At 42.3% G+C, this 15,393-nt stretch overlaps 1 protein-coding gene across 3 annotated transcripts in view; it reads left to right on the top strand.

Moving 5' to 3' along the window:
• Positions 1–15,393, top strand: part of LOC146967588 (caskin-2-like) — a 59,423-nt gene that overhangs the window by 436 nt on the left and 43,594 nt on the right. For all 3 annotated transcript variants that reach the window (XM_085761004.1, XM_085761003.1, XM_085761002.1), the window contains exon 2: positions 2,975–3,473. In XM_085761004.1, the coding sequence (XP_085617130.1) occupies positions 3,380–3,473 (94 nt within the window). In that variant the 5' untranslated portion in view covers positions 2,975–3,379. The remainder of the gene's footprint in view (positions 1–2,974; positions 3,474–15,393) is intronic.

Here is a 15,393-nt window from a genome sequence, read left to right as displayed (position 1 = left end):
ATCTGTCTGCTAGTTATTCCCATTACTTGAGGGGAAACCCTCCCAGCGCTGTTATAAACACACGCTGCCTCTTCTTTCGACCAGTAGAACATGTATAAACTTTTTTTTTTAAAACGAACTGATCAATTTCGCAGATAAAAACTCATCATGCAGCGCTTTACTGAGCAGGAAATCTCAACTGAGGTGGATGAAGGCAACAGCCCATGGATAACAAGTGAACCAGTTAGACGTATAATGTATTAGCTAGTACAGATTTTTATGTTGGATTTCCAAGCATAACTACAATAATGACTTCTTAAATGTCTTTTTTTTTTATCGGATTTGCTGACATGCAACATTGGATAACATGGGGGGCTTAAATTAGAAGAGCAGAGAACTGTGTTTGATTTGCTTATAATGGAAGGAGTGCTGTCATATTTGTGCTCTAAAACACACATAAAAGCATTTTGTGAAGAAGTAGAACAATTAAAATAAATTGAGATACTTTGCTTTGCTTCTTATCATAAAAAATTTCATTTGTTTACATGACATGCTGTGTGAATATGAGGCCGAAGAATTTGCTAATGATTATTTTTTACAGTCTAGTCTTGAGTGAAGGGTTTATTATAAGCTCTCTTACATGTGTGACTCCTGTCACTCAGGATTCCACAGGAACCTCATTTAACTCCTGCTCCATCCACTGACATTTAGCCTAACAAGCCCCACATTTTGGACTCCCCTTGTTTACATTCTGGCTCATGCTATTGAACGGGCCATGCGGTTGTTTACTGCCTGGCAAGGTGCCTGGCTGGTTTTAGATCATGTGTCAGTGCACAGACATGCATTGGCATCTGCTGCTGGGCTGCGCTCCTGCACCATCGCCCTGTAGTCCGGAGGAATAACTGAACCATCTGCCCTCAAGAGGCTGGGGAGACAAGATAGCCTACTCATGTTTTTTTGACTTGCAAAGTGTATCCCAGACTGTAATCTCAAACAAAGCCGAAGACAAGCCATGCTGCTGAAGAAGAATATTTACTTCAAGGGTTTGTCATGTCTGTCGGGATGACAAAGAGAATACAAATGTTTTTGAGAGTCGCAAAACAAATTAAACTGACGTTTTTGAAGCTCACATACATGCAACTACTCAGACAAGATAGACGGTGCTGCTTACAGAGTGCAAAGCAGGGCTTAGCTTCACTGGGACTTGTGCTTGTAGCTGTTTCACACACACAGAGTGGACTCCTGTTTTAATTGGAGGCTGTGTCTGAGTGATGCTGCCTCGCTGCTTGAAACAGACTGACTTAACCCAGGGGGACAGTTTTACCTCTGTTGGAGAACATTCGTCGTGGTAATTTTGTCACATTGAATGTTGTTTCCTCGCCGGTTGTCCCGCACAATTAGGATTTCAGCTGAGATGGTGGTGAAGCGGCTATCGGCTCCGTCTCACTTTCCTCCTCGGAGAGAAAAATACACAATGTTTTTCCCCAGTAACGTAGTTAGTTGGGCAGAAGGCCAGACATGACTTGACTGAAGAGATGCTTCCTCAAAATGTTATCAGTAGATGACGGAGACCTTATTCCTGCACGGGAAGACCAACAGATTAGCTGCACGCTCCTGAGGGATGGGGCTTCCTGGACCAGAGAAAACAAACAAGAGTTGGGTCAAGTTGAAGTCGCGTGCCTCGTCTTGATAGCATTCATCTATCAAGAACTGTTCTGTTGATTGGTTTTAGGGCTCAGCACTTCACCCTCATTTGTGTGTGTATTCACTCTTCCACTTTCCCTAGAAGTGTAAGAGAAAAAGCTTTTTGTAGAATAAACTAGAAGGTTTTTAGGAGACAGCTTTGAGGTTTCAGTTGGGCTATGTTATTGATTAATCTGATTGTTTAATGATTAATCAGTGAAATAACTGCAGATTTCCTTGAACACATTTATCTTTTGCTAAACAGGTAATCTACTAACCACGTAATATTTATGATTATCATACCATAACACAGAGACAGAGAAAAGCAGCAAATATTCAACTACGGTAATCATTGCAGCACCACCTCAATGCCATAGTAAAGGACAATTCTGTGCAAATTCAACCTGTCCTGTTCCCTAATATTTTAGGTCTAAAAGAATGAATCTGCAGATTTTCTTTTTATTGTCTCCTGTTTTGCAGTAGTTGTGTCTGTCCCCACATTGCCACAGCAGCGCATAATGGGAGCAGACCGATCTTACACTGTTTAGGCTGTTTACATCGTTAAAGCCTAACATTAGCTTTTTACTCCTGGTCATGATCACATTTAAGCTTCAAATACGGTATAAAAGGTGTTGATATGTGAAGATTATCTCACTGAACAAAACTTGTAAGTATCATAAACTTGTGTTAGACACAGAGCTGGTTTTCTGACATCATCCAAAACAATGCAACGCAAGGCAATACAACCCTAACCCTTGCAATGCAAAAATCCCATTCACTTTCTTTTCTGGGAACCAGCACCGTGATAAACATCCGGGTTTTCACGTCAGCTCTGGCTCACTATCGCCTCAAATAGGTTTTTTTTGAAAATCTGCATGACAGCTATTTGTCTATTGATCAGCACATTTGCCTGTTACTGATACATGAGGCAGAGTGATTTACTGGCCAGGCTCTGAAGGTGTTTTACATTAAAGAGAAGGAAGGAAAAGCACAGGTGCAAATGATAAAATGAACTGAATTCCATTAAGCTGCTTCAGTTTGAGGGCCCGTGTGTTTCCCATGATGCCTCACTGCCACACTTGAATAGAGCAGAGTCCTTAATGAGTTTATTAGTAACACCTGTGGTTTTCTCAGAGCAGCCCCTAACCCAATTTACAATAATCTGATTTCATGTACTACTATGTAAAACAAAACAAATTGTCAGACAAACCTTTGGTCTGTAACAGAGTTGTGTTTTGTTTCCCGGCTCTACACTCTTGTCATTTATTGTGTTTTTTCTTCCAGTGATTTTCCTCTGTCTCTTTCCCTCTAGTGTTCTCGTTGCAGTGTGATGGCAGGTTGGGCTGCTGCTGCCTCCTGGTTGACAGAGACAGACTACCAACACATGCTCAGCCCCGCGGGCAACTAAAATCTCCACCAGATCCTCTCCAACTCCAAACAAACCCCCAGAGATCACATTGTGATCGGAGAGAATGGATCCAAACTTCCACCATGTGAGGAGGAAGAAGTCCCGGACCTGTTTCCCTGACGCTTCTTCGCTCTAGCGCTCCGTTCACAAACGTCCCCTCATGGCTGGGATTCAGCAGCTACCTGTTAACTCTCTGGCAAATGTTTGCTGAAAGCGTCTGCCCGAAGGAACGTTGAAGAGACCGGAAAAAACAGTGACCTCGGCTGTGAACTGTGAGCAGTGTGTGTGTCTGCGGCCCGGCCCGTAATCATGGGGAAAGAACAAGATCTGCTGGTGGCAGTGAAGAGCGGGGATCTCCTGCTGGCTCACAAGCTTCTCTCCAAAGTCAAGTGCAACAAAACCAGTAAGTCCTGAGCACACAGAGGAAGAGGGGCAGTTGGTTATGTATTGTTTCCAGTGATGGGAATAACAGCGCTAGAAAATTATGGTCTTACTAATGATGCTACTTTTTTCAGTAACAAGTAATCAGAAAATGTACTGTTTCCCCCGTTATAACACCGTTACCGTTACTGACAATAAAATCTGCCATTGCTTAACTCAAAATACACCCATTTAAAGGACAATTCCAAGCAAATTCAACCTGGGGCTATAGTTTCCCAATAATTTAGGTTTAAAAGAAGGAATCTGGCAGACACAACTACTGCAAAACATATTGAATGAATAAAACATATTTTGCAGTAGTTGTGTCTGTCCCTGCATTGCCACAGCAGCGTATAAAGGGAGTGGACATATCTTACACTGTTTAGGCTGTTTACATCCACAAAACCGCTATTTATTTCCACAGACACCGTGGGGTTTATTTACTTCAAGAAAGCGGACATGTTTGTAAACAGAGCTGTAATACCAAGTCTCGCGAAGTCTCACACGAGAGTCAAGTTGACGGCTAACTATGTTTACAGGTTGTCTGAAGCTCTCCTGTTGGTTTTATCAACAAATGAATATCAACTCAGAGTCTTCCTAACAGTGAGAGTAAGTCTGGATATTGTTTATTCTACCTGTAAACATACTGAGACGTCAACTTAACTCTCACGCGAAACTTCGCGAGACTTTGTATTACAGCTCCGCTTACAAACATATTGGCTTTCTTGAAGTAAACAAACCCCTCGGTGTATGTTTGAAGCCATCTGATGCTGTCTGTGGTTTTGTGGGATGTAAACAGCCTAAACAGCCTAAGATCAGTCTGCTCCCATAAAAAGCTGCTGTGGGGACAGACAGAACTACTGCGCCCCAGGTTGAATCGTCCTTTAATTTTATGTTATACTCGTATACACTTTTTTTTTCAGTCCATCAACTAGTCAGAAACAAGCCGTTTATCTGGAACTAACCAACTCACTCAGTATTCCTCTGCCTGTGGAATGAGCCTGCCTTTGCGGAGGAATACTGAGTGAGTTGGTTAGTTCCAGATAAACAGGTGGTTAGGTTTATGGTTAGGGGGGCGAGTCCAAGTAATTTTACATATTTGAGCATGAGTTCTAAATAATGAAACACAATTGTTACTTTTCCTGGTAATTAGTTACTTGTATAATGTAGTAATACAGTTACTTTTTAGGGGAAAGTAACTATAGCTAATTCATTTTTACAAGTAAGGCGCCCAACACTGATTATTTCTATCCAGTGTTGTTTTGTTCTGTGCTCCGGTCCTGCCAGTGTGATTGTTTCCACTGTAAAACAGAACTTAGATAGCAGAGGCATCGCCAGCAGCAATGTTGTTGTTACTTCTAAACCAAGTCGCAGTCTCTTTGAGATAACCACAGGATCAGGTTCAGCTGCCGACCACAAAACACAGCCCCCTCCAGCAGTCGGGTCAGGGACAATTTGAAACTAAGTGGATTCAAACTGCGGCACAACAAGGTCTAATCTCCTGAACGCAGACCCCCGCAGCTCACGCCTCTTGCTGTGTGGGTTTTAGGGGGCTTTCTTCCTCTCTCAGAGTTCCTTATCTGCATAGATTCCAAGTCGGGCGACAAGCGAGCTCTCTTTACAGTAGCATTGTTGCAAAAGACAGGGTGCTCCCTTATCCAAGCCGGGGGGAAAATTAAGGCCAAGCGGGCTGTGAAGTTGAAGCCTCCCTTTGTGGCGTTATCTGTTCTGGGCTTTCATCAGTATGGCTGGCTGCGCAATGACAAGCTCCCAGAACAAAGCTGTGGCTGTCAGGAAAAAGCCTGTTACACACTTCACACACTTGCACACACAGCGAGTGCCGCTTGGCAGGAAATATTAAAAATGATATTGTCTGTTTTTTGCACTGCAGAGTATGAGCACAGCGGGTTGTGAGCAATGAATGACTGCCGCACTGGCTGGGAAAAGTGAATCAGTAATGTTCTCTACTGTTTTATAAAGTATCATAGAGGTGCCCTTGAGCAAGGCACTTCACCTGGTTTAGAAGAACAGCACAGATTCAATATTGTAGTTGCACTGGATGCCCTTCAAGGGAAAATTATGTAGGATGATCATTCAAAACATATAAATAAACAATGGAATAGACAGACAGCGTGGTGCTGCAGTGGGGAGGGGGGCCTCATTGTGAGGGGGCCTCATGTTCTCTTTGTGCCATTGTAGTCCAGCCTCCCTCCACAATCCAAACTTGTGCAGGTTAGATTAATGGGCAGTTGGGGTGTGAATGTGAGTGGTTGTCAGCTCTGTGATAGACTGGCAGCCTGTACAGGGTGTACCTCTACCTCTCTCACTGTCGGCTGGGATTTTCCTGCAAGGATGAGCGGTATAGCTAATGGATGGATGGATGGGCCAGCTGAGCAGGACAGACATCATGGTCAACTACATAAACACACCGAATCAAATAAATGACAAATGTTCTCTATTTATTGCTGTTTAAAGGGGACATATTATAGAGATATCACTTTTTGAAGGCTCTTTGGGTGTTTGTCTTGCCTCACGGCCCCCAGAATGTTAGAATTGACAGAAAAATCTGTCATTTTTAGGCTCCCTAGGTTGAAATCCATGTGGTTGTACGAGCTGTTCCTTCAATTGTCTTGACAATGATGTCGTTAGTTTTTGAATTTTCATAATCCCACCCCTACCTGGTACCAGTAGAAGGGGTGGGGCGGGGCAAGCAGTGGTTCATAAAGGGACAGGCACTGAAAGTGGTTCTGAATAGGGCTGTTTGGAGAGGATGAAAAGAGATGTGATGTTTGATCCTTGGGGGATTTTGACCAAAGCATGTCACAGACATGTCTTTAAGACACCTGGGAACTATTTTAATTTGTGGAAAAGGGGCAGCATATGTCTCCTTTAAGTCATCAGAACAACATTGTGTATTGATACAAACCACTTCTCCCCTGATGTGCACCTGTGAGAAATGATGTTGAGTGTTTGCAAGACCAGAACCAAACTAACTAATTTCCCTCTGTCAGTTTATATAGCGCCTTTCAAGATAGCCAAAGCACTTAACACCATTGATCCTCAAGGACCCTGACAAAGTGTTCATGGGTCGCTCATTTGTCACTTGAGTCAGAGCTGCAGTGTCGGACAGAGGCCCAGCGGAGCCTGAAGCTCTGCAGATGACCTCCACTGACCTGTCAATAAGAGCTGATTGATTGGTTGGTGGTGACCTGCTGCTTTGGAACCAGCTATCACAACCAAAGGATTTTACTACTTTACTGATAGTTTGTCTAGTAGCTATAAGGTAGATGGATGGACAAAAAGAGATGGATAGATATTTTTTTTTAAATCCCTAGGGCCAAGTCATTATTGGCGATTTATGATGAAACATGGGCATTATTCATTAGCCTTTTCTGACCCCTTAGTGAGTTTAAGTGACTTTCTTATAACAAACAAAACTTATCTTTAAGTGTAAATCCTCTGCAGGGGTCAGGTGCTTTTATAAGCTGCTATGGTGGTGTGAGGCCAACATGCTGGACATTCCCAACTAAGGCCTCAGGATAGTGGTGGTTGAGGGGGGGCCTGGGGGTCAGGGAGGACCAAGCATGTGGAGCAGAGACAAAAACACAGTGTATTGTTAGAGGGGGCGTCTGTTCAGCTGGATGTACGAGACTTAGCGGGAGCAGACTGACGATGTGTGTGCTCATGTGATTGGTTGTCCAGGGTTAGACTGGTACATGGTACAAACCTGGCACACTAGGTTTAGGATGACAGAGTATTTATTCACTTGAGTGAAAACAACAACAACACACAGTGTTTAGCTGGTTTGGGCTGGTGTTTCCTCCTCCTCCCTTTTGTTTATTTCACACAGCTAATCAAAAGTTTCATCACCACTATCTTCCTTTCCATCATCCATTATAGGCACACTGCAGTAAATGACAGAGAGCAAGTGTTTTGGCAGTGCATAGCTCACAGATAGTAAATCAACAACATTTGATTTGTTCAAGTCATATTCTAATCAAAAGTCTGGTTTCAGATTCTCTAACATTTTGGTTGTTGTTTCTGTCACAGTAATCTTTAGCATTTTAAGTGGTAGCTGTTGAATGGACCAAATGAATAATTGATTAATCACAAAAATAACAACACACAATGCAGTACTTCCATGTAGTCTCATACAAAACCACTACCTGTGATGTGGATACAGAAGTGACAGTGTTTGTCTGTTCGTAGTCTGTCTGTCTGACTTATTTGACCCCAGGGTATGAATCCCATAAAGTTTTCTCTGGTGCAATCATGAGGTTGACATTTGCGGTTCAGAGTAAAATTACCTTGACAACTACAGGATGGATTTCCATGAAATGTGAGATATTCATCTGTCCTAAATGATACATTGTAACAACTTTGGTGAATCCCTGACGCTATGACCAGGTCAGTTTTCACTTTACACATGATCATCATCAACTGTTACTGTTGGAGTGGAAATGCAAACAGGCTTAGTTAACTTTCCCATGGAGAGACATGGTGTTTGAAGGGGTAACATACAAATATCAGCCTAATAAAGCATCAACCATTCAGTTGTTATATGTGCGGTCAGAGCGGTGGCTCTATAGGTGCAGGAACCTGACTGTAAAGCTGGTGAGGTGGTCCCAAGGGGATTAGCAGTGGCAGCGAGACCGGCTGATGGACAGGGAGCTGAGATGGGAGGTTTCTTCTCCGATCAGCCATCTGCTGACATCAGGCTCGGCGTTCAGTCAATTTAAGTGGACTTACCACAGTCTCTTTTTTTGCTTAGCTTTTACAAGCTGACCAGTCAGGTGGACAGTGGTTAGACAGCGAGGGCTGCAGCTTCTGTCCAGATGCACTGTGCTGCATTCAGCTCGCCGGCCCAAGTGTTCCTCTCTCTCTCTCTCACAGTCCTGGGAGTTGACTCAAGTGGGTGTCGTCGGCCTCTCCTGGAATGGAGACCATTAGAGAGCAGAGGTTCTTCAAAGGCCGTCATGATTACAATGTCTTTTGTTGCAGCACATGCTTTCTTTCATCTCGACCCTTGGCCCAACCTCTCCCGTGTCACAGAAAAGAGAAGGCCTGTGGGTAATTCTCCACTGACAGATGGACAAACAGCCACCATACAAAGGCAAAAGATCATATTTGAACATCTGTTGTGTCAGACATTTGATATGGACTATACTGATGAGTCACACCTTCAGAATGTTTTGAGCTAACCACAGTTAGCCATTCAAAGAGAGTATGGCAGTCTGAGCGGATTCGATTTGCTATGATATAACAATATACATATAATATCTCTGTACTTGCATTGACCGTCCATTGTAATCACCATGGGGATACAGAATCTCACATAAACCCAAGGCAGAATGTACATAAGTAATTTTCTTTTCAACTTTTCTTTTCCAGTTATTAGCAATGCACCATTAAACTTGAACCACCTCCTGTACTGAACGTTAAAGGGATAGTTCATCATTCTGGCAAATTTGCCTATTGCTGTAATTCCTATAGTCATCCCTCATCGAACTCATCAAATACACAAACCAACAACTGCAAAACACTCTGGTGGACAAGTTGTGACCTGGACATTCACTACGCTATGAAATAATAATGTGACATTACGAGACAGAGTTGCTTTTGAGGCAAATGCATAGCCGGCGGAACTAGATTCCAGATACGGCTGCTGGGCGGAGTGATTTAAAAAACGCAAGTAGTTCCGAGTAATGTTACATAATTATATGTTATTATTTAATAGCGTGGCAGATGTACAGGTCATAACTTGTCCATAAGTGTTTTGGAGTTGTTGGATTGTGTTTTTGATGAGTTTTGAGGGAAAGGCAAAAATACCATTGGCCTCCATTGTGTTAGCTGAGCAGCTCACGTCTCTGCCCCACTGATCAAAAAACAGCTTGCACTGACAATTAAAGGTAATAAACCTACCTCTAAGACTATATAGGAATTATGGCAGTAGGCGGATTTGCCAAAATGTTGAACTATCCCTTTAATTTGACATATTTCCTGCCCTGAGTTGAGGAGAGAACTATTTTTTATCAAAGTGTCAGAAGGAGTCTGACAGAGTGTTGTTAGTTTTTGCAGGTATCTGAGCAAACAGCAAAGTAGTGGAAAAAGTCAAATCTAGATTTATGGCAGGTGGTAGTCATCTGTCGGCCCTGAGGGTCTGCACAAAATGCCCACAGCAATCTAAAGAATTGCTGAGATATTTAATTCTGCAGCAACCGGCCATCTCTGGTTTTATTTCACGATTCAAAAACTTCAGCAGTAAACCAGTTGACAGACGTTTTTAGCTGCGTAACTAGCTGTTGTGGTTGTGCCCAGAAGAATGTGATGTTAGTCGTCACGTGCATTGGAAGTCTGGTGAGATTCACCATGATCATATTTTGAGACTATGTTTCCGTTGTAAAGAACAATGGTCACATCAACTTCAGCAACATTGAAACACACTGCAGTGAGCTGTTGGTTTACATCACAGTTGATATTCTTGTCCCATGATCTCAGAAGCAGAAATGCACATTAGTTAGTTTCTTACTGATGAATCATTGATGACCTTTCTACAGAAAGTAAACTTTCTGCTGTTCTGTAACAAACTGAGGCCTGTTCATTGTAAGCAATGCATGTCGATATTCACCTCTTTGTTGTGCAGATGGAACCCTGTGGTGTTCAGTCTCATTTGAAGCTCTGCTGGGGATGATCTTCATCACTAAATAACGCTGCTTTTAGATTTCATTTCTTCTTTGATGCTTTTCTCACCTGTATGCTCACAGTGAAGACACAATAAACTGAACAACTGTAGGTTGGTTGTCCTGTTGCCGACAAAAACAGAACTCAAAATCAGTGAATCTACTAAATAGAACGGTTTTGCACACCTTTGTTTTCTTTTACATAACATTTAATTAGTGTGCAGATGCTTTTAGTAACTTGGAAGGGAAGCCCATGGTGTAAGTTCAAGGAGATTGGGTAAAGGAGTGTATGTAAAGAGCTAGTTAGATATGTTGAGGTGTAGTGTAGGGATGTCATGATTATGGATTTCCTTGGTACAATAATTGTCAGAGAAATAATTACGGTATTGCGATTAATACGCATTAAATAATTTCACAACAGAATGTGTAAAATCAAATCAATTATAGTCAAAATAATATAATTACATTCAAATTTATATTGTTATGGCATATTTTTGGGGCTTTTTGCCTTTAATTGATACCGTAGTAGAGAGAGACAGGAAATGTGGAGGCAGAGAAAGGGGGAATGACATGCAGCAAAGGGCCGCTCGAGTCGGGATTCGATACGGGGCCCGGCTGCAGCGAGGACTACAGCCTCTGCACATGGGGCGCCTGCTCTACCCACTGAGTTAAACAACGCCCCTTATACACAAAATATTTGAAGTATCTATTAATATGACAAATTGGTAATCCCCCTGGGGAGCTGTTTCAAATGTTCAAGTCATTAATTGTCATCTATACCAAATGACAAAAGAGGTTTCTGACTACATTACGTCTATCTTCAGGCCATTACACACTGACACTGAAACTGTCTGACGATTTAAAAAAAAGTGATGGACCTCAGGCTGTGTCTGTCTGTCATGTCTGCACACAAACTGCAAAACTATCCATCAATAAAGTTTGAGACATGTTTGTTTTTCGCATCTGTGAAATGTAACATAAGTGAATGCTGTTTAACTTGTGAGAGTTGCGCTCATTTGCCTATATGGTTCTGGAATAACCTTTTTTGGAGAGTGACGGTATTGAGGAATCTTTACCATTAATTAACGATGACGAAAACGTGTGGATAAGGCCTGTGGCCTGTCCACATATAAGTTTGGGTATTAAAATCTCTATGTCCACACATGAATACGCATAAATGCTGTCGTAGAACGTGTCATATCCCCGCTGACCAAAGCAAGAGTGATGAGAGAGAGGAAATAGCAAATTGGTTTTGTTAGAAACCTAAAAAATAGCTGTGGCGCATGACGTGACAAATATAGAATATCTGTTCATCTTGTCCACACATCAAAATAAATACAGCATTTTAAAAAATATTCACTGTGGAAACCGGATGAAAATAGCTGCGTTTATCAAAAAAACATTTTCGTGTGGATAGAGCCTTATTTGCATGGATGGTGGTGGAACAAGGCACTGTGAAGACTACACCTTCAGAGACTGAGTCTCATCTAGGCGGCCATAACAGTGGAAGTCGATGAGCAGTGACATGTGGTTGGTTTCTAAATGAGTGCAGTTTGCTAAGAGGAAAACTTTCTGACTGTAGACCGAAGCTGCACTTGGCACAAACATTTGTAAGGTTACAACAGCAGCCCAGACAGCAGCTCTGAATTTCAGCGAACCAAAAACCAAAACCAAAACCATTGTGCTCCACTGCTCTGTTCTAATAACCTGCTTGACGTTAGTAGAAAAGAAGAGCAGACTCGCTTGCTTGGAGCCACTTGGAGATACCGCACAGAATTACAGTGTCAATGTATCTGTTGCTCGTCTCACAACAAGACGTGAGACTATTGATCCTCTAACCCCCCCGCCCCCCCTCGAAAAATCTCCCAAAATGAAGAGCTGCTCTGTGAAGACATCAAGTTTGTGTTGTTCCTTTTACAGATCCCTTCTGATCTCCATCCACCCTGCCCCCATCCTTTATCTTAGCTTCCTCCTGCCTTCATTCCTCTACCTTGAATTAGGGATAACCCATCTGGCCTAGTGTCAGATTAGAAGTCTGTCAGACTTAAGAGTAGCTAAGAAGTGTTGCACTGTGCGTGTATGAAAATGTGTGTTGTGTGTGTGTATGGATGTGTGTGCAGCACAGGAACAAACACACACGACAGTTTGTTTCTCCTCCAGCTCTGTGACCTTTTTCTCTCGTCTTTTTGTCTTGTAACGTTCTGCGTCTACAGCCGACACAGTGTTATATTTAGCCCAATAGCTAACCAGCTAACTGGGCTAATCAGTCTTCTGCTTTATTAGCCAGACAGTTGGGCAGCAGCCAAGTAGTGTGTGTGAACGGCTTTTGAGTTCACGTACTATCACAGGAACACACAGAGTCACACACACACACACACACACACACACACGCACGCACACACACATTAATCCTGTCCCCCTTCCTGTGACAGATGGGGTAGCCTGTCTAGGATTGCTGAGGAAGTTACCAAAAGAATTAAGTTGTGTGTGTGCGTGTGTGTGTGCATACATGTGTTTGTGTGTGTCTGGTTGCAATAGCCTTTTATTACCTGCTACAAGCTGCACATACAGTGGCAAGAAAAAGTCTGTGAACCATTTGGAATTTCTTAGTTTTCTGCATTAATTGGCCATTTAATGTGATCCCATCTACATATAAGTCACAAGAAGCTTAACCTAATACCACACTAACAATTATAATATTTCATGTCTTTATTGAACATATCCATTAAACATTCACAGTGCAGGTGGAAAAAGTAAGTGAACCCTTGGATTTAATAAGTGGTTGAAGCTCCTTTGGCAGCAACAACCTCAACCAAACGTTTCCTGTAGCTGCAGATCAGATTGGACAAATTCTGGACCATTGGTCCTTACAGAGCTGCTTCAGCTCAGCCATGTTATTATAGGATGTCTGGTGTGAATGGCTCTCTGGAGGTCATTCCATAGCATCCCTGTTGTATTCAGGTCTGGGCTCTGACTGGGCCACTGGGCTACCACAGTAGGGGCCTATATGGATTCTGGCTGCAAGCCACATATGGGGCCCACAACTGCAGCCCATTGGGACCCATATGGACCCCACGTAGCATTGCTGGCTGGGCTTTGGTATGGTGTTTGCATGCTGGTATGCAGTGCCGTTTTTACACCTTATGTACAAAAAAAAAAAGTGTTGTGGAGTGTACGATCAGGCCTGCAATGGAAAGCAAAGCCATGAATGCAGAAAACTATGGAAACTCCAAAGGGTTCACATACTTTTTCTTGGCGCTCATCTTCAGTTTGCTCCATTCTTTCCTCCAGTTTCTAAAAAACAAGCCATCAGTCAGGCGGACGCTTGAATGCAGCATTCAGAGCGTTGAGGCCCGGTGTGGCCAGGTTCCGTCCTGCCTCTACACGCCTGCAACTTGTATTCATGTGTTTGGATTTGGCTTGTGTGATAAAACAACGACAAAAAGAGGAATCTGTAGGCCGAGTGCTCCGAGTTAGAGTTGAACTGTTCTCGTGCTTGTACAGACAAGGATAATGTGACTGTCTGACAAGGAGGCTTCGCTCGTGTGTGTTTGTGTACGTATGTGAACTTGTGTATATGTCTATGAGGGGGTTTGTCTCTTGGGAATTGGGCTGCGTCAGTATCTGTTAGCTGTAATGAGAATCAGCAGGAGAGGTCTGTGTTCTGGCTTTGATCTTCTACGTTATCTCACTCTTTTTTCTTTTTTTATCCCTTCATTTCATTCACCTATTGTGCATAGGAAATAGGAATCAGGGCCTGTGGTGGCTGCCTATATCTGCCGGCTTTGTAGTCGTTAGATAAGCCGCTGTGCATCAGAATAAGATACTGGTCCTTTGCAATGAGTATGATAGCACAGTCCTGCATGTAGTTTGGCAGACCAGATCAGTGTGTGTGAGACGAACCTACAGCACCACATGCCGGGAATCACACATCGCCTCACTGATTCAGATTGCCAGTGCAGCCGTGTTGCAGTTGTTTGCCATCATCTAGTTTCCCCCACAGACCAGCAGGGTGGGAGTGGGTTTTTAGTTATGTAATATTGATATCTGTTGCAACACTGTAACTCTCAAACTGTCAAACTGCCAAACCTTTATCACCAAACCTCTTTTAGTTAGTTTGATATAAATACCAGTTAACTGTTTTACAAAGAATTAAATTCCCTAATTTGTTTCACTTTAATTTGCTTTGGGGCTATTAAACACGGTCATTAGTCTGTTTAGAGAAAGCCTGTTGAGATGATGTAATACAAATTGTCATGACATTTTTATATTAGGTAACATTGTTATAATTATGCCTGCACTATATGAGGAAATTTTGCAATGTGTGATAACATTGGTAAATATAGTTATGATGACTAACATATAGGCTTCAGACTAAGGCTGTCAATCTTCCCTCCAAAACAGATTCAAATTTCTAATGCTTCTTATGCTAAATATTCAAATTATATTCAGATTCCAGTGTGTCTTTATTTATTTATTTATTTTAGCTCATAACACCTACCGGCTTATTATTTGCCTGCTTCCACTAAAGGGCAACCAAATCTCTTTTGTAAAATTTATATAATTTCATTATAAAAGTTCAAGAAGGGAAATGGAAATATTATAAGTGGTGCAACGGATTACAGTTGATTCGTGATCCCCTCGGATCGATCGATGGAAAAAAAAAAGGTGTGCATGTAGTGTGGGAACACACAGGCGCACCGCCCCAGCCAAATAAATGGGCAATAAAAAAAACTCCACTCGTAAATTTGAAGTTGCAGCTCTATGTCGTGCACAACAACAAAAAAATAGTTTGTTTTATCAACATGTTTACTACCCTTAACGTTGCAACGCATGACGTTAATATGCGTCGTTGAGGAAGGCACACGTTGGAGCGTCAGTTTCCACCTTTGAATGTTCTCTTTTTTTTTTGTAATTCACCTTTTATTGCTTTTTAACAGTACAACAAAAAGACCAACATACATGAATGTGAACAATGTCAAGAACGTAACAACATGACATGAAAAACAACAACAAAAAAACACAAACCCACGAAAAACAAACATTACTCACCAAGAAATACTTACATAACGTAAACTAATCCAGACATACAAATAATTACATCTACATATACAGGGTTAGCACCTCCAGTGTCTCTACTGACTCTCCCACCCCCACAGTCACCACCCCACCACATCATACTTCTGTCACAGTTAAGACACAGCTCCCATTCACATAAAAGTT

The sequence above is a fragment of the Trachurus japonicus genome, chromosome 19 (genome assembly GCF_045865225.1).
Source record: "Trachurus japonicus isolate A0001 chromosome 19, Traja_1.0".
Classification (NCBI taxonomy): domain Eukaryota; kingdom Metazoa; phylum Chordata; class Actinopteri; order Carangiformes; family Carangidae; genus Trachurus; species Trachurus japonicus.
Note: the sequence above shows the minus strand (reverse complement) of the source record. Positions and strands in the feature narration are given on the sequence as shown.